We start from the raw sequence: 23,515 nt of genomic DNA, 5'->3' as shown, positions 1-23,515 counted from the left end.
ACCCCTTTGCCTGCATAAAATAATGGCTAATATTTCTTAAGTGTGTTTATTTGGGAATGATGCCAAACAATATAACAGCACAGCTCACCATTTAATTACTCTGAAATGGCCTTCGTTTTTTAAAGAAACGTTTGCATACATTTGATGCCTCACCCCTCACCCTTCCCTACCAGAAGCAGCCACATTCCCAGGCCCCTATGGGCATCGGTGTTCACAGAGCCCCGCTCTCGGCATCGGCCCCGCCCCTTCAACAGGTCTCAGAGCAGCCGTACTCATTCTCATCCCCACTTTACCTCTTTCCCAAATTTCACCAGGACTCGAAGTTTCCATGTTTTGTCCAGGACCTGACCGCCACCTTCACAACGTGTCTCAACTCCTACAAACTTCGCTGACCGTCCCAAGTTTCCTCCTAACACTAGCTCCTCGGGTCTCCGCCGAACGGAACTGCACTTCCTGTAAGATGGCCGCCCCCTTGGTGCTCCTCCGTCGTGGCTCACGGGCGCCGCCATCTCTCCCGTTTTGCCCGAAAGACAAAATAGAATCCAGCTCGCGCCGCCACGGCCTTGGATAGGGTCCAGCCTCTAAAAAATCATTCAGCCTAGTGCTTCTGGCCGACAACGAGGAGAGAAAGGGAAGGAGGTGTCCAAGAGTGATTTCAATTCTTCCCGCTCCGAGCCTTAGCCTCCATCATGACCGTTTCCGCCCCGATCGCTGAGGTGGGCGTGGCCACGTTACGTCATAGTGGTCGTTGGGCCCGAACTCCAACACGCGAAAGGCCCTGAGGTCGGGCCGGGCCGGAGGCGTCCCTAGCGACAGCGAGAGAGGGGATTTGGGCGCGACAGCGGGGGAGTGGGAATCATTTTGGAAGTGAATTCAGTCTGGCAGCTGGCGGGAACCTTGAGAATCTCAGCAGCAGGTGGGTCGAGGTGTGCACGTGGGTCCGGAGTGAGGGGCCTGTGAGGCCAGTGAAAGGCCTTCTGGGGGTGTCTTTAGGTTCCGTCACTGGGGAGGCTTGGCTTCAGTAATAGGCCCTTTGGCGGTCAGTGTTATTAAATGTATGAAGAGAGAAACGACCGAGGCTCTGACTGAGAGTTTTTGTCGATGTGGGTATTTTGAAACCCAGCCCTCCTAAAACTGAGTTCCCCCGCTGACTTTATATTTAACCTCTCTATCCCAAACTTTATTCTTTTTCTTGTCCCACCTTTGTTCCCCTCAGGATTGAGGAGTATCAAGGGGGGGGGGGATTGAAACTGAGCAGGACCCTGAAGTACCTCTTGGGTACAGAAGCCCCTCTGTGTCACCCCCTTTCTAGTTTGTAGAAAAAGGCTTTGGTCTCTTGGGGTTTCCCTGAGTTCCAAAGATCAGACTAATTAGGGAAGTGAGGGAATAGAAACAGGAAAAAGCAGACAAGAAACAAGATTTCACAGAGTCCTAGTTCCTCCTCAAAGGATGTGCGTAACGATCTGATGCATACCTTTAAGTTGTTCTGCAGAAACTAAGACACCTGCCAGGGTGGAGGGTGGTGGCTACTTGCTGAGCATAAGCATGTAGACCTCAGGCTGGTTGGAACCAGAAGGTTGATTAAGGTTCCTGAAACACTCTGTTACCTCACCAACAACCAATCAGAAGAAAGGCATCCCTCACCACAAATGTTGCCTTTAAAAACCCTTCCCTGAAAGCCATCGGGGAGTTGAGGCTTTTGAGCCTGAGCTGCCAGTTCTCCTTGCTGGGCCCTGTAGTAAACGCTGGACTTTCCTTCACATCAACCTGGTGTCAGTAAATTGGCTTTGCTTCTCAGCGGGTGAGCTGACCCAAGTTTGGTTCGGTAGCAATTTCTGCTCGTGAAGCTCGGTGATTAAGACCTGGAGTGGTAGATGTAGATCAGTGAATTCGATGTCTCATGCGGGTCTGTGGTTCACTGTGGGGCTCAGACGTGGAGAAGCCTGGGATGGGGGATGGGTGCTAATGAATGGGGGTTTCTGGTTCAGATTTCAGATTGAACTTGGAGTCATTTTTTGTTGTTTTGTGGGGGAGGCTAGTGTATGTGGAGGGGCATGAGGCTGGCACTTTGGAGACCCAGGGTCCCTGGAGAGTAGGTAGGTTGAGGCTCATATGGCAAGTCCAGGGCACAGACTTGATGATAGATTCATTCAGCTGATCCAAATCCAGTTCGCTCCTTCAAGTCCCTACCTTCATCAAGGCACTAATTACAAACTCCTTTGTCTTGCCACATAAACACTCTTGTCATTATCTTCCCAACCAAAAAAGTAGTTAGATATGGTCTAGTGATGTGTTACAAAAGATAACATATTTTATTCTTCTTGCCTCCAACTTTACTCCACAGTTTTCTTGGATATTTCCTTTCAGGTTCATGCTACACAAGTGAAAACATCTGTTACCCGAAACGCTGATCTCCAGTGCAAACCATTGTGTATGTTTAATATTTTTTTGTTACCTTTGCATTTGGAATGACCTGTGTAACAGGTATAATTTGGTTTTATCACTTCATTTCTAATTATAAACACTTCCATAGTATAAAACGATTACAGATTTTCTTAATGGCTGCAGTAGTGTCACATCAGGTGGGTGAACCAGTGACATGTTTACTTGAGTCACATTAAATGTACGTATACATTAATTTGGATAGGCTTGACTTATATATCTATACTTTTCTGCAACATGTTATGATTCTATGCTTATCCAGGTTCTCTCACCCACCCACAGGATTTGTTGCCATTTACTACTGAATAATTCAGTTTTCATTTATATTGCCTTTTTAGTTTGAAGGTTTTTCATGTGTTTTTTTCCTGGATATGCAGGGTTTTGTTTCTATTTTGATTAACGTGTTGAATTTCTCATTACTGTTGATTTCTAGTTTTGTTGCATTGTGGTCAAGGAATAAGCCTCTTTGATATTGACTTGTGAAACTTATGAAAATTTCTTTCTATGGTCTACTTTGCTCTGTAAAGCTTTTTATTTTAATATTTACACATAGGTGTATTTCTGGAAAGGCAGGTGGCCCTTCTAGGGCAACACGAGTGATTCCATAAAGTGAATGGGTGCAATGCCAAGAAATCATCAGCAGGGACATGAGGGCTCATGGACAAGGAGTCATGAAATTTGGATGTGGCCAAGATGTCGCATTCATGTTCTCCTCCCCCATGAAGTTTTATAGCTATAGTTTTATAGTCCTATAAATAGTTTTATACCATTTCTCTTGTCCAGATCTCTAGTCCTGGTGCCTAAAGTGATTCTAGGCTGGAGACCGAGGGGAACTGCATGTACTCGGAGGTCAAAGAACAGTTGCAGTAGGGGCAGGGCAGTGTCTGTGGGTTTGGGGGTTTAGAAAAGCTACTGGGAAATTATCTTAGAAAAATTTGTGGCCAGAAGGAGTGGAAACAAAAACTCACAGTAATCCCACTGAATCAATGACCTTATAATGTGAGTCTTTCTGACCCCTTGTCTCTCTGATTTGCTGCTTTGGAGTGAGTATTGGAACTTGCTCCTTTTCCATTTCTCTGTTTGTGGAAGAAGGTTGACGTCTGTGTGTATGCATTGAGTGTTCTAAGAGCTGTTTCACAAGTCCAGTTTATGCACTGTGGTTATGTGCTACCTTCTGGTGTGATATTAAACTGCCTGAAAAGTAGTAAACTTTTCAGGCAGTTCTACAGAGAACTAAATGTTTGGAGGTTGTCTGGTTAAGACGGTACAATGGTTAAGGTGATGAGCTTTGGAGAGAAAAGGCCTGGGCTTGAATTCTAGCCCTGCCTCTTAGAAAGTATGTGACTCTGGGCAAGATACTTTATCTCTAGGTTTTAATCCTTGACTTCCTTCGTTCTAGTGATTTGATACTTCTAGATTGGTGGTGAGGATTAAATAAGAAAATGCTTAGGATTTGCTTAACACATTACTTTTCATAATGTTTGCTCTGCCTTGAGGTCTAGATGTTGTGGTTTTTTAAACAAAAGAAAACTCTTAAGTATTGGGATTTGATGTTAGAGGACACCTATATTAGTTTTTTTTAAAAAAATAAATTTATTTATTTATTTTTGGCTGCGCTGGGTCTTTGTTGCTGTGCAAGGGCTTTCTCTAGTTGGGGTGAGTGAGGGCTACTCTTCGTTGCAGTGCGTGAGCTTCTCATTGCAGTGGCTCTTCTTGTTGCGGAGCACAGGCTCTAGTCATGTGGGCTCAGTAGTTATAGCTCATGGACTCTAGAGCACAGGCTCAGTAGTTGTGGTGTGTGGGCTTAGTTACTCCGCCGCATGTGGGATCTTTCCAGACCAGGGCTTGAACCCATGTCCCCTGTGTTGGCAGACGGATTCTTAACCACTGCGCCGCCAGGGAAGCCCGCATATTAGTTTTCTGTTAGTTCTGTGATAAAGTAACATAAATTAGTGGCTTAAACAACACAAGTCTATTATCTTACACTTCTATAGGTTAGAAGTTCAACATGGATCTTACGGGGCTAAAATCAAGGTCTCAGGAGGAGTGTGTTATTTTCTAGAGGCTCTAGGGGGAGAATCTGTTTGTCTTTTCCAGCTTCTAGAGGCTGCCCACACTCCTTGGCTCCTGTTTCCCTTTCCCCCCATCTCCAAAGCCAACAATGGTGTGTAGAGTTCTTGTCACATCACATCTCTCTCTGGTCTCTTCTGCTTTCTTCCATGGATAAGGATCCTTGCGATTACATTGGGCCTACCTGAATAATCCAGGAAATCTATGTTTAGGTCATCTGATTAGCAACTGTAATTTCATTAGCAACCGCAGTTCCCCTTTGCCTTGTGACATAACATATTCACAGCTTCCGGGGATTAGAACGTGGATATCTTTGTGAGGGCCATGATTCCACCTACTGCAGCACCTTTACTGCAGGACACCACCACAATAAATAAAGAAATTTATATATTAAAAAAATTAATATAGGCGTCCTCTAACATCAAATCCCAGCCGACAAGGTGTGTGGCTGAGGGGAATGTACAAATTAAAGCGAATTTGCTTTTGAGTCCTTAGAATCAAGTGAAGTAAGGAGAAGGAAGTTCCAGAACCAGGAAAGCGTCACTTCTGGGGATGCCATTAATTTGAGATGTGAGAGCTATGACCAGAATTTGAGTGACAATCTAGAAAAGTAAAAAAAGAAGAATCCGAGTTCCAGTCATTTTCTAAGAACAGAAGAAAATGACCAAGGTCCAGGTGAGTTTTACATATTTATTTATTCCCTCCTTTCTTTTCTGTTGTATTTGTAGAGGCTTATAAAAATTGACTTGATTAATTGGAAAATGACACACTGATAAGAGCCTGAATCTGAAGACAAATATCAACCATAATGTGGATGTCACGGTAAACTAGGAATGGTGGGAATGCAGGTCAGAGATTATGGTCAGAATTTTGGAGTCAGAATATTAATAAAAAACTGTAAGACCTGAGGGGTTATTTATGTTGAGCTACCAGATTATCTCCAATAATTTTGGTAGCCAGTGCCAGCAAGAAAAACACACAACATTACATGATTCGTGTTTTTGTACAGAGAAGGTAGATCATTTCCTCAGAAAAGTAAGTATTTCCTGGCACTGAAGTTTTAATAATAAATTTCTTGATGACTTTTCCTGCAGGGCTCAGTGGCCTCAATGGCAGCCTTCTGGTATATGCAAGAGGCTCCCATGTCTCTGTGTCATGTGTGTGTGTGTTTTTACACTTTCTTGTGGGGGCATAACATACATACAGTAAAGTGAATTTTTACACAGTTGTACACCTGTGGTTGTTTCTTATAGGGTTCCTTCAGTACCCTTCTGGTATTCTGGCTTTCTTCAGATATAAAAATCTAGATTTATCTAGACAAATGGATCGTTTAAATGGCCTCTCAAGCCATTTTTGCTGAATTGGATTCCGGGTACAGACCTCCCAGCAGAGTTTAAAATCACATTCTCTGCTAAAGACTTGGGATGTAGGGATCCATGATGTTGTCTTTGTCACTGCATCTTAGAAATGTAGTATTCTTCCTGAATCATTCATTGTCAGTTTTTATCTACCTCCTTGTATTAGTTTCCTGTGGGTGCCATAATATATTACCGCAAAGTAGGGGGCCAGAACGACAGCAGTGTATGCCCTCGCAGTTCTGGAGCCCAGAAGTCTGAAATCAGGTTGTCAGTGAGGCTGTGCTCCCTCCAGAGCTCAAGGGGAAATCTGTCCCTCTCCTTGTCCAGCTTCTGGTGGCTGGCTGCGTTCTGTGGCTTGTGGCTTTACCATTCCAATCTCTGTCTCTGTCTTCACGTTACCTCCCCCTCTTCTGTTTGTCTGTCTCCTTCTGTCTGCCTCTTATGAAAACACTTGTCATTGGGTTTAGGGCCCACCCAGACTATCTGGGACTATCTTCTCATTTTAAGATCCTTAATTACTATATTTGCAAAGACCCTTTATCCAGACAAGGTAAAATTTACAGGTTCTGGGGATTAGGAAGTGGACATATGTTTTAGGAGGCCACCATCCAACCTACTACCTTCCACTTTTATCATTTTTTGTTGTTATCAAATGAGTCATATACAAATCATTCGTTTGTGAAATATACAGAAACAATAGGGAAGTAAATAGAGCAAAAAAAGAAAGTGGCCCTGTCAAATCCTTCTCTACTCATCACTTAGGAGAGAAATAATTCTGTGTTTATTAACACTTATATGCACGTAGATATACATACATTATGTACACTTATGTGCATATACACATATTTTTTGTGAAAATATTTTTGCATTACTGAGATCATAATAAACACATTACTTGCTTTATTCCTATAGCAACCCGCCCTGGAGAGCGTTCCATTAAAGTATTTAATAAAAAGTATCTATTTCATTGCATTTAGGTTTGCATGGTATTTCCTAGCATGTATATGCCTTAATTTATGTACTCTGTTTATATAAAGGTACTTTTTTTTTTGGCCCGCCGTGCAGCATGTGGGATCTTCGTTCCCTGCAGTGGAAGCATGGAGTCTTAACCACTGGATTGCCAGGGAAGTCCGTAAAAGTACATTTTAGCCATAAAGTTTCTTTACAATACACATTCTGAATATGTGTGAAATTTTTTTTAGGTTAGATTCCTAAAAGGGAAATCTATGAGTCAAATGGTACCCGGACTTAAATTTTTCATGGTTGCTACAAAATTGCCCTTTTTTAAAGTCTTCAGCACTTCCTCTCAGAGTTTATGGAAGTCTCTGTTTTTCCCACATTCTTTTTTTTTTTTTTTTTTTTTTTTTTTTGCGGTATGCGGGCCTCTCACTGTTGTGGCCTCTCCCATTGCGGAGCACAGGCTCCGGACGCGCAGGCCCAGCGGCCATGGCTCACGGGCTTAGTTGCTCCGCGGCATGTGGGATCTTCCCGGACCAGGGCACGAACCCGTGTCTCCTGCATCGGCAGGCGGATTCTCAACCACTGCGCCACCAGGGAAGCCCCCCACATTCTTGATATTACTTAATATTCTATCACTTTTTAAATCTTAAAAATCTGAAATATAAAAGCTATATCATTTTCTGAAGGTTGTAGAGCCTAGTGTTTAGTTTTTTAACTTTTATTTTATTTTATTATTTTATTTTATGTATTTATTGTTTCTGGCTGCGTTGGGTCTTCATTGCTGCACGTGGGCTTTTCTCTGGTTGTGGCGAGCGGGGGCTACTCTTCGTTGTGGTTTGCGTGCTTCTCATTGCGGTGGCTTCTCGTTGCGGAGCACAGGCTCTAGGCGTGCAGGCTTCAGTAGTTGTGGCACGTGGGCTCAGTAGTTGTGACTTGCGGGCTCTAGAGCACAGGCTCAGTAGTTGTGGTGTATGGGCTTAACTGCTCCGTGGCATGTGGGATCTTGCTGGACAAGGGCTTGAACCCGTGTCCCCTGCACTGGCAGGCGGATTCTTGATGACTGCGCCACCACATGAAACCCCTAGTATTTAGTTTAAGAGCACAAATTCTGTGGTCAGATTCACTCATTCATATCTTGCCTTGGTCTATAATTACCTGCTTGATCTTATTCTGGTTATTTAATCTCTCTGCAGTCCTTTCTTCATCTGAAAAATGGGAATTATAATAGAATTTACATGAAAGGATTATTCTGAAGATTAAATAGGTTAATATATATCAGAGTTTTTCAACCTCAGCACTGTTGACTTTTTTGGCCAAACAACAAATTCTTTGTTGAGGGGACACCACAGGATTATAGAATATTTAGCAGTTTCCCTGGTCAGTACCCACTGGATGTCAGTAGCACCCTCCCACCCCCAAGTTGTGATAACCTAAAATGTCATATGTCTGCTGTTGTAAAATAATTGTTGGCCAGTTGAGAACCACTGATCTATGTATATATGTATATACATACGTAGGACATATCTTAGAACATTGCCTGTTATTTAATAAGTGCTATCAGAATTAGTTTTACTATTATTTTTACTTGCATTATTATCAGTGACTTTGAACATATTTTAATGTATTTATTAACTGTTTGTATTCTGTGAATTGCCTGATCAAATCCTTTGTGCTGATTTTGTTTTTTCTGATCTCTAAAAAAAAATAGGTTTCAGGGATATTAATCTTTATCTGTTTTTTGCAAGACATTTTCTAGTTGGTATTGTTAGTGTGCTAGTTCATGTGAGTAGTAAACTACTCATTTCTCCATATTGATCTATCACAGTTTATCTTCAAGTAGTGTTATACCACTTCATTCATAGTATAAGAACCTTAAAAGAGTGTGCTTCCATTTCTTCCAGTGTCTAGTCTGCTTTGATCACATCCAACAAGTATATTGTCATCTCAGACATTTCTAGAGTTGGAATTGGGTCTATTTGATATCTTCCATATTACTCCATATCACGTTCATGCTTTCCTCCACCTTTTTAAACATATGTATGTATAATATGTATTTTACTATCCTTATCTACTAATTTTATTATGTCATTTCTGGTTTTGTTTCTGTTGATGATCTTTTCTCTTTGTATGAGTCATATTTTCTGTCTTTGCATATCTGGTAATTTTGATTGAGTACCAGGCATTATAAATTTTTCATTGTTGAGTGATAGACTTTTATTCCTTTAAATATTTTTCAGTTTTATTCTGGGATACAGTATAATTTACTATACCTATGTTTTTCAACAAGAGGGAGGCTGTGGGTACTATTAACATTTTGAGCTTGACAATTCTTGCTGTGTAGGACTGTCATATGCTTTATAGGATATATAGCACCCTTGGTCCCTCACCATTAAATACAGTAGGGACCTAGTCAGTGTGACAATCTGAAACTTTCTCACAAATTTTCATATCCCTCTTTGGTTTTTAAAAAAATAATTAATTAATTTTGGCTGCGTTGGGTCTTCATTGCTATGCAAGGGCTTTCTCTAGTTGAGGCGAGCGGGGGCTACTCTTTGTTGTGGTGCACGGGCTTCTCATTGCGGTGGCTTCTCTTGTTGTGGAGCATGGGCTCTAGGCGCGCGGGGTTCAGTAGTTGTGGCTTGAGGGCTTAGTTGCTCCACAGCATGTGAGATCTTCCCCAACCAGGGCTCAAACCTGTGTCCCCTGCATTGGCAGGCAGATTCTTAACTAGGGAAGTCCCATATCCCTCTTTGATATGACATCTAAAGTTGGAACAAGACAAGGATGTCCAGTGACACCACACTCTTTGGAAATATTAGTCAAGAAAAGAGATAAAAGAGATATAAATTTGGAGAAGAGGATTTAAAATTTTCCATACAGTTAATTTGGCTGCATACTTGGAAAAATCTGAGAATCACTACAAGCTTATTAGAAACAATAGGAGAAATCCATATATAATGTTAAGATATACTAATAAGTATAACATTCTTTTTTTTCATAGAAATGTTTTACTTTTAATTTTCTGAAGTAAAACTGTTAACAAGACTTAGTTTATAACCTGGTTACCTCATACAGCATTTTTTTTTTCCTTTAAAATACTCAAATATTCTTGCATTGCATTCTTTAGAAAACAGATCAGAAGATACTTGCATTTAACAAGTTCTGTGAAGAACATTCAACCACATCCGTGTTTTTCATGATACTGGAAATACTGTTATATGTCAATTTAACCTATCTCTTAGAAGAAAAACTAAGACAATGGAAATAACTAGTTTTGTAATCTTTAGTTCTGTTTCCACAAATAAAACCTATCACTTTTCACAATGAGAAAGCAAAAAATAATATACAAACCAAAAGAGCTAACCTGAAATCATTTATCCCCTTTATCAAGATAATAGGTTAAGTGCAGGAGATAACAAAACAAGAATAGTTACTGTTTTTTTAACCATTTAACTAACTCTGGCTCAAAGTTAATAAATAACAGCAATGTACAACCCATAAATGTATACAAATTCCAGATCACATTTTCCCTATTTTATAAGGAAAGAAAATTGTTTGTTTGTTTTTGCAGTACGCGGGCCTCTCACTGTTGTGGCCCCTCCCGCTGCGGAGCACAGGCTCCAGATGCGTAGGCTCAGCGGCCATTGCCCACGGGCCCAGCCGCTCTGCGGCACGTGGGATCCTTTCGGACTGGGGCACGAACCCGAGCCCCTGCATCGGCAGGCGGACTCTCCACCATTGCGCCACCAGGGAAGCCCAGAAAATAGTTTTAATTTGTAAGAGGAAAAAGAGGAAAACATATTACTAAAAGGCAATCTTGCTATCGTCACTGCTCAAGAAGTACCACAATAACCTTCTAGCAAACATCTGCTGCGCATGCCCAAAAACGTGAGATTAGGTGATTCTAGGTAAGCATGAGGAAAAAAATTACAACACTTTTTGTCCCCATTCATATTGCTCTCCCAGCCCCAGAAATTCAGATTAAATGGATTTTGCAGAGCATTTCTAGCTAGTCTAACAACTTAATGTAAACAAAAAGCAACATTCATTTTTAAGTAAAAATCATAACACTATTTATGAAACTGAAAATGGGATTCTCATCATATAAGAGAATAAGCTGAACCGTAAATTCTTGTGTAGAGACAATTATTTACCATAGTCAATTCAGGTGTAACTTGAAGTTGTCAAATTATTTATTTTCAACTCAAGTAAAGACAGTTAGGCCACAGCAGTCAGTTCCCCGTCTGTGTCCCTTGATTCATCTTTCAGTTCCAATTCTCCTAAATGTCTGTCTACAGCTGTCACAGTTTTCTTCCTACACTTCTTAGGCACTGCATCATTAGCACAGATTTTTCTCATTTTAATGTTTGGCAATTTCTTCAGATCGAAATCCCATTCCTTGCATTTAAAATGTCTGGAACGTCAAGGCCGCAGCCCGCGTACCGCTGCCTGCTGACCGCCTCAGGAGCAGTGCCGCCGGCCCTGGCGGGCCTGGATGCCGCTGTGCTCCAGCTCGCTGCTGAACCGATTTAAGTACCTTTCAGTTAATTCACAAGCGGCTCTCTTTGAACATTCGACGTTTTGGGGATCAAGATTATTTTGAAACCGCTGCAGTTTTTCACCAATAAGGTTGAGACGCAACGCCTTTTCTTTCTTCAGTTTTTCCTTTCTTTCTAGTTTGTGGGCCTCTCTCGTAATTTGAGCCGCTTTTCTACTCTATGGATGGATGACTTTTTTTTTTCTTGTCCTACACTTTTTCCCTTTGGTGCTTTAGGCATGGCGACGTCCTTAAAGCCTGGGACCCCCAGACCTCTGACTCCACGCTGCGGGACCTCAGGGTCTGCGTTGGCAGCAGCTCACGAGGCAACTCCCAGTATAACTTTTTTTTTTTTTTTTTTTTCCGGTACGCGGGGCTCTCACTGTTGTGGCCTCTCCCGTTGCGGAGCACAGGCTCCGGATGCGCAGGCTCAGCGGCCACGGCTCACGGGCCCAGCCGCTCCGCGGCACGTGGGATCTTCCCGGACCGGGGCACGAACCCGTGTCCCCTGCATCGGCAGGCGGACTCTCAACCCCTGCGCCACCAGGGAAGCCCCATTATAACATTCTTGATTGAAAGTTATTTCACTTGGCACTTTGAAAAATACTATTTCATTCTTTTTCAGGCTTCCATCACTGCTGTTGAGAACTTAGAGGCAATGAATCATATTTGTTCTTTTGTTAGGTATATGTCATTTCCCTTTGGATATTTTTGAATTTTCCCTTTGAGTTTTGGTGTTCTGTAGTTTTACCTCCACGTGTCTAGGAGTGGATCTCTTTTTCCTGATCCTGCTTGAAATTGCGGGGTTCTCTTATCCCGAGATTTTGTGTCTCTTACCAGCTCTAAAATATTCTCTGCCCTTACATCTTTGGTTATTACCTTCCCTCAAATTTTCTGTTCTTCCCTCAGACTCAGAATAGGTGTAAATTCAACATTCTCACTCTATGCTTCATATCTCTCAACCTCGCTTTTGTATTTTCTGTCATCGTCTTTTGCACTTCAGATCTGTTGTCTAGTTCACCATTCTCTCCATGTCATATCAAATTGGTAGTCAATCTATAAATTGCAACTCCTAATTTCAATTACTGTATTTCTTCAATTACTGTATTTTATTTCTGAATTACTGTAATAACTCAAAGAGAATTCATCTTTGTTTTTTCATCTTTAAGACAACGTTATGCCTTTGTACACATTAAACATTGTTTATATTCAGTGTCTCACAGTTACAGCATCATCAGGTTTTTCATGTTTAATTCTAGTGCTTATTGTTTCTGTTTAACTTGTGCACAGTGAAGGCTTCTTGAGAGCGAGAATACATGTGTTTGTTTTGATATCACCTGGTTTGTTTTGATATCACCTGCATGTAGTTCAGTGCACGCACATATGCACACAGATGGCAAATCTATCAAGGTTAACAAGAGATTTTAATGACCACATTTCAGAAAACCTTCTGAATTATTGAGGGGGTGGGTGGCTGAATCACAGCAGCAGGATATCTGTATAAGACTTTCCATTCTTCCACACTATATAATGTAAATCACCTATATAGATACAACCTACACAGTAGAAACGATTAGAGTAGATTTCTATACTTCTCTTCCAAACCATCAAATGATCACCCCAGATTAAAGAAGAATTCATTACTACAGGAATCATTATTATTTGAAGATGTAGCTGTGGAGTTCACGCGGGAGGAGTGGAGGCTACTAGACCCTGCTCAGAAGAACCTGTACCAGGATGTGATGCTAGAAAACTATAGCAACCTGCTGTCCGTGGGTAAGAACTGCTTCCCTGTGCCACCCAGGGTGCCCAATCAGCAGTCTTTCCTTTCTCAGTTGTGCAGTGATTTGGGGGCAGGTATCTGAAGTGTGAATAATGTAAGAGAGATTGTCAGACTTTTTCTGCAAAGGGCCAGATAGTAAATACTGCAGGCTATTCGGGCTACCTACTGTCTCTGTAATTATATTCTGTTTTTTTTTAAAATAACACTTTTATTTTATTTTGTTTTTTCAGCACACACATATTTTTATTTATCAATTATAGAAGTTTTCTGCTAAATTTATCATATGCACTATAAAATATACTTAAAAATAGAAACACCAAAAGGATGAAACATCAGTGAGATAAATATTTTTAAATGGTTTTAATTTTTAAAATTCAATGGTACAAAACACGTTTGCTATCATGTTTTAGAAGTTTGCCTTCACTTTTCAAATACTCTGTTTTGTAAGAGCACTTTATTCTGATTTAATAATGCTTTTAAAATGTAAAAAAATGCCTTAGTTACAGCCACGGACCATAGTTTGCTGGCCCCTACATAAGACTTGAATTTTATAAGTGACAGATTCTCTATCTCCTCTCGGGCCTCAGATAGAGGGAGTATGTTTTCCCTACTCCAAGGGGAAAACTCTTTTCCAAGGTACAGTCATACAATCTATAAAAGGTATCATTTAACAATGTTTAGATCTCATGCCCAAAGATATTTTCCTAAATATTCTGTTATTTTTCGTGAATAGGGTATCAAAGTCCCAAACCAATTCAGATCTTCAAGTTGAAGCAAAGAGACAAACCATGGTTAGAAAAGGAAAGTATCCACGGTCAGAACTTTCCAGGTAAGTCAATGAGAAACATCCAGGTAGAAAAGAAGTAAATTCCTAGATTTGTGGAGGCCTCACACCTTTGAAATAGTGTTGAGGTGACTCATCTTCTGGTTTCTAACCTTTTGACAGTATCTAAACAGAGCCTCTGAGTATTACTCTCCTATGTTACTATTCATTGCTTAAGCATTTAGAGGAAAATACTCCTGTGTTCTCACCCCTGGATTTGATACTGATTTATTTCATCTAGGATCTTGATTTGTTTTGCTTCGATATTTTTCTTTCTGAGGATTCTCAAATTTTTCGCTTCTTCATTGACTGCCATAGTATCACTGCTTGTTCCTTCCTCTTCCCTTGCTTTGAAAATTCAGTCTTGCACACCTCTCTGCAAAGAGAGAACTGCAAATTCACCATCGTCTTCTGACTACTGAACCGTGGGTAATATTGATTTCCTTCCTAACATTCAGCCCCACCCAGGGTGCTGTGTTCCCTTGGTAACCCGGTCTTTTAATGTGCATCTGTCTGTTTCCTTATTCTGGCTGGGCAAATAGGAGCTAAAGCAAATGTAGCAAAACATTAACTATAGAATCAAAGAGGTGGATATATGGCTGTTCACTGTGTAATTCTTTCAATTTGTTTGTCTGTTTGAAAATTTTTATAATAAAATGGTAAGGGAAGAGCTATAAGTATTGTAATTTTCGGAGTGAATTATGTCTCCCACATACATTGAAATAAAGGAATTCACTCAAATAAAAAAACAGAAACAGAAAATTCACAATGTTAGACCCCACCTGAAATCAAACCATAAACCTCATGCATACTTTGCTGATTTCTCTGTATATTTGCTGGATCAGGTATTTATCTTGATTCATCTTAGTTACTCTCAGTTTAATCTCCTGAGTCTAAGCAATTCTAGTTATAACCCTACTACCAGCTATGGGATATTTAAATCCCTCTGTGATCAAGGGACTGCAAGATACAATGTGATGCTTACATAGAATTTTCTTTCCATTCCCTAGATTCAAAGTCAGCTTCATTTAAACCAGTCTCTACAATGCCCACTGCACGTATGATTGTTTCATTGATTCATTCCCTCAACAAGTATTTTTAATGCCTAATACACGCTGCTATGTAGTGTGCTTTATATTATGTGGCTACAGCAGAGAATAAAAGGGATTAAATTATTACTCTCACAGAACTTGCATTCTAAGTGGGGGAGGTACACAAGAAATATACAATTTTTTCTGGTGGTAATTAGAACCATGGAGAACAATGTAGGGGGTAATGAATGTCAAGCAATAGGAGGGCCTGATGTTTTATACACAGTGGACAGGGAATGCCTCTCTGCTCTGCTAGGGTGGCTGAGTGGAGTGAGGGATGATCCGTGGGTAGGCCTGGGAAAAGTGTACCTGCAGTGGTGGTCCTGAGGCAGAGGTGTACCTGGCGTGTTTGAGGACTGTCCAGGAAGCCTGTGTGGGGAGAGCAGAGCGATCAAGAGCGCAAGTGATACTCATGAGGTGAGAAAGGGGCCCACACGATGCAGGGCACTGCAGGCCATTTTAAGGACTTAGGATTTTTTTTTCAGAATGACAGTTATTGAATGGTTTGGGGCAGAAGAGTGACATGATCTGGCTTATGTTTTGGAGTTTTTGTTTGTTTTGTCCACACTGCACAGCTTGCGGGTTCAATCCCCCGACCAGGGATTGAACCCAGCCCTGGCAGTGAAAGTGACAAGTCCTAACCACTGGACTGCCAGGGAATTCCCTCTCTGGGAATTTCTATACAGGCACAGCTCATTTTATTGTGCTTTGCTTTATTGTACTTCGCAGATAGTGTGTTTTTTGCAACTGAAGGTTTGTGGGGAATTCCTTGGTGGTCCAGTAGTTAGGACTCTGCACTTCCACCACAGGGGGCACGGGTTCAATCCCTGGTTGGGGAAGTAAGATCCCGCAAACCTTGTGGTGCAGCCAAAAAAAACAAAACAAAACGAATTGAAGGTTTGTGGCAGCCCCGTGTCAAGCAAGTCTATCAGCACCATTTTTCCCAACAGCGTTTGCTCACTTTGTGTCTGTGTCACATTTTGGTAATTCTCTCTATATTTCAAATTCTTTTATTACTATTATATGTGTTATGGTGATTTGTAATCAGTTATCTTGGATATTACTTCTATGACTTGCTGAAGGCTCAGATGATGGTTAGCATTTTTTAGTGAGAAAGTATTTTTAAATTAAGTGTACACTGTGTACACTATGTACACTGTTTTAGACATAATGCTATTGCACACTTAATAGACTACAGTATTGTGTAAACATAGCTTTTATATGCACTGGGAAACAAAAAAAATTCACATAACTAGCTTTATTGCACTATTTGCTTTATTGTGGTGGTCTGGAACTGAACCTGGAATATCTCCAAGGTATGCCTGTACAGATAATCCCAAATTTGTGCTCTAGCCAAAGTCTTCTCCATATTCCTCTCTCCAGTTGAGTTCTTCATGTCTGCACCAAGATATCCATCTCAAAATGTTTATGTCAAAAAGGTCATGAAGAACCTAGGGATAAGACGGGAATAAAGACACAGACCTACTAGAGAATGGACTTGAGGATATGGAGAGGGGGAAGGGTAAGCTGGGACAAAGTGAGAGAGTGGCATGGACATACATACACTACCAAACGTAGGGTGGATAGCTAGTGGGAAGCAGCCGCATAGTACAGGGAGATCAGCTAGGTGGTTTGTGACCACCTAGAGGGGTGGGATAGGGAGGGTGGGAGGGAGGGAGATGCAAGAGGGAAGAGATATGGGAACATATGTATATGTATAACTGATTCACTTTGTTATAAAGCAGAAACTAACACACCATTGTAAAGCAATTATACTCCAATAAAGATGTTAAAAAAAAAAAAACTAGATGTAAATAAATAAAGACAGAATGCCTGGGACTTCCCTGGTGGTCCAGTGGTTAAGAATCTGCACTTCCACTGCAGGGGGCATAGGTTCAATCCCTGGTCAGGGAACTAAGATCCTTCATGTTATGCAGTACAGCAAAAAAAAAAAAAATTAATAAAACCAAAAAAAAAGAAAAAAAAATACACACCTGATTTTCCCACATTCAAAACCTGTCTCCCTGATGTTCCTCAACAACTTAGCTGGTACGTCTAGTCATTTAAGCCAAATACCTAGGGAAAACCTTGATTCCTCCCTTTTACTTACATTGAATTCAACACTGAATGTTGTTTTTTCCTTCTCCTAGATGTATCTTGAATTCATCCGCTTCTCCACACGTACACTATTGTTGCTCCACACCAAGCCACCATTATCTCTTCCCTGGATTACTTTATTAACGTCCTCTCTCCTACACTCCTTCCTCTCCCATCACTATCCATGTAGCAGTTGGCAACCTCTTGGAAATATAAATCAGAACCCCCACCTTCTCTAAACTTCCAGTGGCTCGCCACTAGTCTTAGCGTCAAATTTAGATTCTTCCTACCAGATCTACATGATATGCCTTCTGTCTACCTTTTGAACTTCAACGCTTCCTTCTCCCTATATAGCTATTCCACTCAGCGCCTACTGGCTACCTTTCTATTTCTTGACCTGGCCAAAACCTTTCCTGTCTCAGGGCTTTTGCACTGCTGTTGTACTTGAATGAAAACTTGCAATTCTTTACATGAGGTTGCTTATTCTTTATTCTGGTTTCTTGGCTCAACTTTTATTTTCTCACAGGTGTTTACCTATTTAAAGTTGACCAACTCCCACTGTTCTTTTTCATATGCTAGGAACCAGTTTGCAGTCTGAAGTTGTCTTATTTCTTTGCTTCCATTTTGTTCTCTTTTGCCTAGTGGGATGCATTTGTATTCAAGTGCTAGGACAGTGAATGATACATAGTAGACATTCAATAAGCATTGGGGAAATGAATGGCTATATCCTCCATCATGCTAGATCAGATGTCTCTCCAACTTACTTTATCTTATGTTAATGAGACACATTTCTACTTCATCCTCTTTGCCCGTTTTGCAAGGATTTATTTGGAGAGCAGCAAAAACTTTACTAATTGAGAATTGTCTACCATTGATTCTGAATCAACTGGTTTTTTTTTAAGATGTTATGGCTTTATTTCACTGTGTTTCCCCTCATATTCAAGAAGTAAGTTTACACTTGATGGTTTCCTTCATATGACAGAATTGTCACAAAGAGCCAGCCCAAACCGTGGCATTTTAGAAGCAGTTTTATTACCTGATTTAGAAGCAGTTTTATTACCATAACCTGATTATGAAAGAATTAATTTTCTTTCTAGAAGTTGGAGAAATTGGTGATCATATGCAGTGGTCTTTGGAAATCCAAAACAAGCGTAAAAATATGGAAAGAGGCCGTGAACACAGTTCATCGGGAAATGTGTTTCATCTGCGCAGAAATCTTGTTACTTTAAGTCAAAGCCATGATAAGTTTGATATACTGAACTCTAATTTAGATTTAGTTAACCAGAATAAAAGCTGTGTAGCGAAGAATCCTGACAAGTTTAATAAATATGAGAAATCGTTTCTTCATACTAAGCATGAAAAACGTTACACTGGAGTTAAATGCAATAAATATGGAAACACCATCTGCACCAATTCGAAACTCAGTATACATCAGACTGAAAAACGAAAGAAACATGAGTGTATTGAATGTGGTAAAACCTTCATCAAAAAGTCTCAACTCACTGTACATCAGAGAACTCATACAGGAGAGAAACCATATAAATGCCTTAAATGTGGTAAAGCCTTCTGTAGGAAAGCAGAGCTCAATATACATATGCAAGTGGAAAGAGGAATAAAACCCCATGAATGTAGTGAGTGTGGGAAAACTTTCTCCAGGAAATCTCAGCTCCTTGTACATCAGAAAACTCATACGGGAGAGAAACCCTATACATGCGGTGAATGTGGAAAAGGCTTCATCCAGAAGGGTAATTTTCTTATACATCAGCGAATTCATACTGGAGAGAAGCCCTATGGATGCAAGGAATGTGGTAAAGCCTTCAGTCATAAGCCATGTCTTGTTGCACATCAGGTATTTCACACTGGAAATCCTCCCTATGTATGCAGTGAATGTGGAAGAGCTTACTTTCAAAAGTCGAGTCTCATTAGACATCAAAGAGGTCATACAGAAGAGAAACGCTATAAATGCAATGTATGTGGGAAAGGCTACTCCACGAAGTCAATACTCAGTAGACATCAGAGAATTCATACAGGAGAGAAACCCCATGGATGCAGCAATTGTGGGAAAGCCTTCTGCCACAAGTCCTCCCTCACTAAACATAAGAAAACTCATATGAAAGAGAAGTGTGTGGATTCAGTCAAGGTGGAAAATGATTTTCTTGGGAACCACAGCTCATTATGTACCACAGAACCTGTACAGGAGAAAAACTCTGTTGAAACAATGACAGTGCAAGGGCCTTCTGTGGCCGTGCAGACATCATTAAATATCAGTGGGTTCCTAGCCCAAGGGAATGTAGTCCTTGTGGGACAGCCTGTTGCCAGATGTGTACCCTCAGGAAATAACAGAGAATTTGTACAGGAGAGAAACCTCATGAATGCAGTAAATGTGGTAGTGCCTTCAGTTACCAATTATGTCTTATTTTATGTCACAGGAAACGTGTAGGGAAGATTTGGTGCGTTCAGTGTGGAAAAGCCTTTAGATCAAAGTTTTAGCTTTTTACATAGTTGAAAACTTTCACTGAGAATGCTAATGAATGTAGTGATAATGGGAAGATATACCTCATTAAGTATCAGTGGCCCTAAGTAGGCTGAATTGTAATAAGCTTGACTTCAAAATCATCAATAAATTCACATCAGAGGGCTTCCCTGGTGGCGCAGTGGTTGAGAGTCCGCATGCCGATGCAGGGGACACGGGTTCGTGCCCCGGTCTGGGAAGATCCCACATGCCGCGGAGTGGCTGGGCCCGTGAGCCATGGCCGCTGAGCCTGCACGTCCGGAGCCTGTGCTCCACAATGGGAGGGGCCACAGCAGTGAGAGGCCCGCGTACCCCCCAAAAAAAAATTCATATCAGAAAGAAATTTTAGGAAGGCAGTTGTATCAAGTCCCTAAGACCACTCTCACATTTGATTATTCTCTAAAAGCAGTCACTAAACTCATAAAAGCTGCTATACTTACTGTTACAGTTTATGACAGTGAAGAGTTACAAATTAAAATTAGCAAATGTAAAAGGTGCATGAGGCAGACTTTAGGAGAAACCAGGTGCATCCAGTTGTCCTCCCAGTGGAGTTGTATGGACAGTGCTTAATTCTTCCATCCAGCAATGACCTGACGACACATATGGTGTATTGCCAACCAGAGAAACTCACCTGAGCCTTAGTGCTGGGGGGTAGGAGGGGCAGTAAGGGGGTTAGTTATGGAGGCATGGAGAAACCAAATGACTGACCTTAACTTCTCAAACTTCAGCCTCCTAAGGATCAAACTGATACAGAATGGCCCAGAGCCCCAGGCAAACAAAAGCAGGTGTTCACCAAAAATCATATTGCTAATGTAAACTATATGGCATGGTCGAGACCCCAGGTATACAAAGACGCTCTTGGCAGGCAGGATATTCCAAGGGCTTAGAGTTTCCTTCTCAGGTGCCAGTCAAGGGTCATTCCTTTCATTGGAATGTGCAGGGTCTGAACACCCCAAACTTGTCGAGTCAGCCCCTAATTTGCACAGCAGTGAATAGGACAAGGTTTTCAGTAACTCATCATGTGTCAGAAATAAGGAATGTCTATGGATACACTAAATGTGTTGAACCTTTAGCACAATGGCAGAGATCTCACAAAGGAGATAAGCTCGTGATTGCAATGGAAATTTGGAAACTTGTTGACATTAGTCTACCCTCATTTTGCATCAGATTAACACCCTTAATGTGTATTTTGATAGAGAGTGTCTTGAACTCTTTCTCACTGCTAGGGAATGACTCCGTAACTCATCTGAAGATGGTTTTATAGTCCATGTCACATTGTACCTATTACATCTAAATCTTCTGTGATCTTTGCTGTATTCTTCTAGAAGCAAGTTCCTAGAGCAGCCCACACTCAAGGGGAGAGTTGAGAATCTTTGAGGGCTTTCTTAGAGCCAGCCTACCAGAATAATGATTTTCAGGGAAAAAGATATTCTTTGCCAAGAGTTGCCATGGTTTCCTGCTTAAACAGTGCTTGAACAGAAGCTGCTGCTCGCCACCCCACCCCCTCAACCTGGCCATGCAGAGCCAGCCCTCTGCCTCCTCCTCACAGCACCCTTGGACCACTCCCAAGGCGAGTGGGAGTGGTGTGCCTGCTGTGACTACCACGTCCCCCTCCCAGGTGCCCCAGCACTACCACTGGGACTTGGAGGCCACAAATAACTGCCAGATCCACCTGGAGCTTCTGACGTTTACCTGTCCGTGTCTCACTACTTTGATGGCCATGATGTGGCTTTGGAGAACTTTGCCAGTTGTTCTCTTCACCAGTCTCGTGACGGGAGGGGACATGCTGAGAAGCTGATGAAGATGCAGAACGTGCTAGGTGGCCGAATCTTTGGTGTATCCTGAAACCAGAACAGGATGACCCGGAGAGTGGGCTCAAGGCAAGGCATGTGTGTTCCACCCAGAAGAGGGCATGAATCAGTCACTGCTGGAACTGCACAAATTGCCTACTGTGAAAAATGACCCCTACTTGTGTGACAGCCTGAATGAGCAGATGAAATACATCAGAGAATTGGGTGGCCACATAACCCACTTGTGCGTGATGAGGGCCCCCGAATCTGGCATGGCAGAGTGTCTCCGACAGGCTCACCCTGATGATGAGAGCTAAGCATCAGGCTGGCTTCCCAGTGGCCCTGGGGGTGACTTCTCTGGTTACCATGACAATGCATCCATTTTGGGTTTCCTTTGCCTTTTCTGTAAGTTGTACTAAAGCATCCACTTTTAAGTTTTTTTCATTTGTACTATTCCTTCAAATATGGTACCCAGATTAAAAAGAAAATGACAGACACATAAAGACCCCAGGTTATACTAGGATTCCAGTGCCATTGAGAATACCCAGTCTCATGGTAGGAGGGCCCTTGGTTGATAAGAAAATCTCACAAATGTCACCCTGTTTTTTACGTAGGAGTGATTTAGCTAGAAGTCACTGCTCCTCGGTCATTCACTTGAAACTTTGTGCTGGCTTGAACAGGACAAATGACTGACTGGTGCAAGGAATTAGGAGCCTGGAGGATGGAACCCCCACCCCCGGTCCCCTGCTCCCCCGCCATGGAACTCTTCCTCCACTCTTTCAGGAGAGCACATGGCTGGCTGATGCTAGAATGCCTGCGGGCGTGGGATGAAGATGATTCTAAGACTGTGGACGAAAGCTGAAAACAGCAACCAACTGTTTCCTCTGCAGCAAGAAGAGAAAGCAAACAGGAAAAAGCAAGTCCCATCTCCATTTTCCTTCTGCCTAGTGGCGCATATTGGCAGAACTTAACGTGAAGCTGGCAAAAGAGAATCTGGTTTGCACTATCACAAAGCAGACAGTGGAAGAGTAGGTTGAGAGGTGAGAGACAATAGCTAAATAATCAGGCGAGCGACCTACTTCAGTTGAGATTAGCTGTGGTGCATGCCCCTGGCCCCTGCAATTTACAAATCTTACAGTCCACTTATAGACAAGTGCGGATTGAAAATATATTTGTGAATAAAATGATACTTATTTAAACAGTCCTTGAATATTTGCTCTGTATAAGACAACCTGTTAGTAAAGTTACTAGTCATTATTTGTGTGTGTGTGTGTGTGTGTGTGTGTGTGTCTGTGTGTGTGTGTGTGTGAGGGGGGTTCGTTAGTAACTTTGATGGGATTTATGACCCAAAACACCAGTATGGTTTATGCCCCTAGAATCTATAACCTGTTTTGTATGTTTTGTACAGTTTTTTTATATTCTTATTTTAGGGACAAATACACAGTCTGAAATCATGTAAAGAGGGGAGAGGGAAGATCCTTTAAGGTGCTGGAATTACTGATTATTGATATGGAAAAAGATGAAATTAGATCCCTGCCTCACATTATATGTCAAGATCCATTCTCCATAGATCAAAGACCTGAATTCGAAGGGTAATATTTAAAGAACGTAATCTGGGGGAGATAGTTGGATTCTGATCATTTCAAAAGCCCTCTTCCCACTGGCTTCCAACCATGACATCCTTATCCTTCCAATAACTGACTCTTGGAATTGCACCAGTCATGGACCACGAGGACCTTCCCATCACTGGCCTCTACAGATTATTCTTGACTGACCCCCCCCCCCCACAAAGGCCTACCAATCCTAGGCTACCAGGGGACCTTCCATTTCATCGATTCCTCAAACCTTCCCATCCACTGACCGACAGCCAGCTCCACCAGGTGGTGAATGTTACAGGAATTTCAGTCTTCAGGCCGGCAGCTGGTTTCCTCTTGGTTCCACAGTCTTCTCATTGGAGAGCTGGAGGTGAGTGTGGGTAAAGGACACACTAATTTCAGCAGGTGGGACCGAGGCCGAGTAGCAGTCAGGTGAAGGTGTGGAGGGGAGGGGTCA

At 41.7% G+C, this 23,515-nt stretch overlaps 1 protein-coding gene and 2 pseudogenes across 3 annotated transcripts; 2 read left to right on the top strand and 1 right to left on the bottom strand.

Annotated features, from left to right (window-relative positions):
• Positions 1-97: 97 nt before the first annotated feature.
• LOC131744549 (zinc finger protein 350-like) lies at positions 98-22,720 on the top strand. 3 transcript variants are annotated; one of them, XM_059044135.2, is made up of 6 exons: positions 98-916; positions 2,368-2,431; positions 5,001-5,187; positions 13,017-13,143; positions 13,884-13,979; positions 18,259-22,667. In XM_059044135.2, the coding sequence occupies exons 3-6, from the start codon at positions 5,173-5,175 to the stop codon at positions 19,599-19,601; spliced, it is 1,581 nt and encodes a 526-aa protein (XP_058900118.1). In that variant the 5' UTR covers positions 98-916; positions 2,368-2,431; positions 5,001-5,172; the 3' UTR covers positions 19,602-22,667. The 3 variants fall into 3 exon arrangements, with proteins under 3 accessions (XP_058900118.1, XP_058900123.1, XP_066874998.1); XM_059044140.2 differs by having other exon boundaries at positions 104-916; positions 22,144-22,720; XM_067018897.1 differs by having other exon boundaries at positions 112-916; positions 22,247-22,720.
• Positions 11,049-11,608, bottom strand: LOC131744617 (translation machinery-associated protein 16 pseudogene; annotated as a pseudogene).
• LOC136793021 (ferritin heavy chain pseudogene) lies at positions 21,190-22,667 on the top strand (annotated as a pseudogene).
• Positions 22,721-23,515: the final 795 nt, after the last annotated feature.

The sequence above is a fragment of the Kogia breviceps genome, chromosome 18 (genome assembly GCF_026419965.1).
Source record: "Kogia breviceps isolate mKogBre1 chromosome 18, mKogBre1 haplotype 1, whole genome shotgun sequence".
In the NCBI taxonomy this organism is placed as follows: domain Eukaryota; kingdom Metazoa; phylum Chordata; class Mammalia; order Artiodactyla; family Physeteridae; genus Kogia; species Kogia breviceps.
Note: the sequence above shows the minus strand (reverse complement) of the source record. Positions and strands in the feature narration are given on the sequence as shown.

Excerpts from the sequence above, each read along its gene's own strand:
- LOC131744549 (XM_059044135.2), top strand. Across the intron at positions 13,144-13,883 it reads TAGCAACCTGCTGTCCGTGG|GGTATCAAAGTCCCAAACCA; the intron begins GTAAGAACTGCT and ends TTTCGTGAATAG. Across the intron at positions 13,980-18,258 it reads CCACGGTCAGAACTTTCCAG|AAGTTGGAGAAATTGGTGAT; the intron begins GTAAGTCAATGA and ends TTTTCTTTCTAG.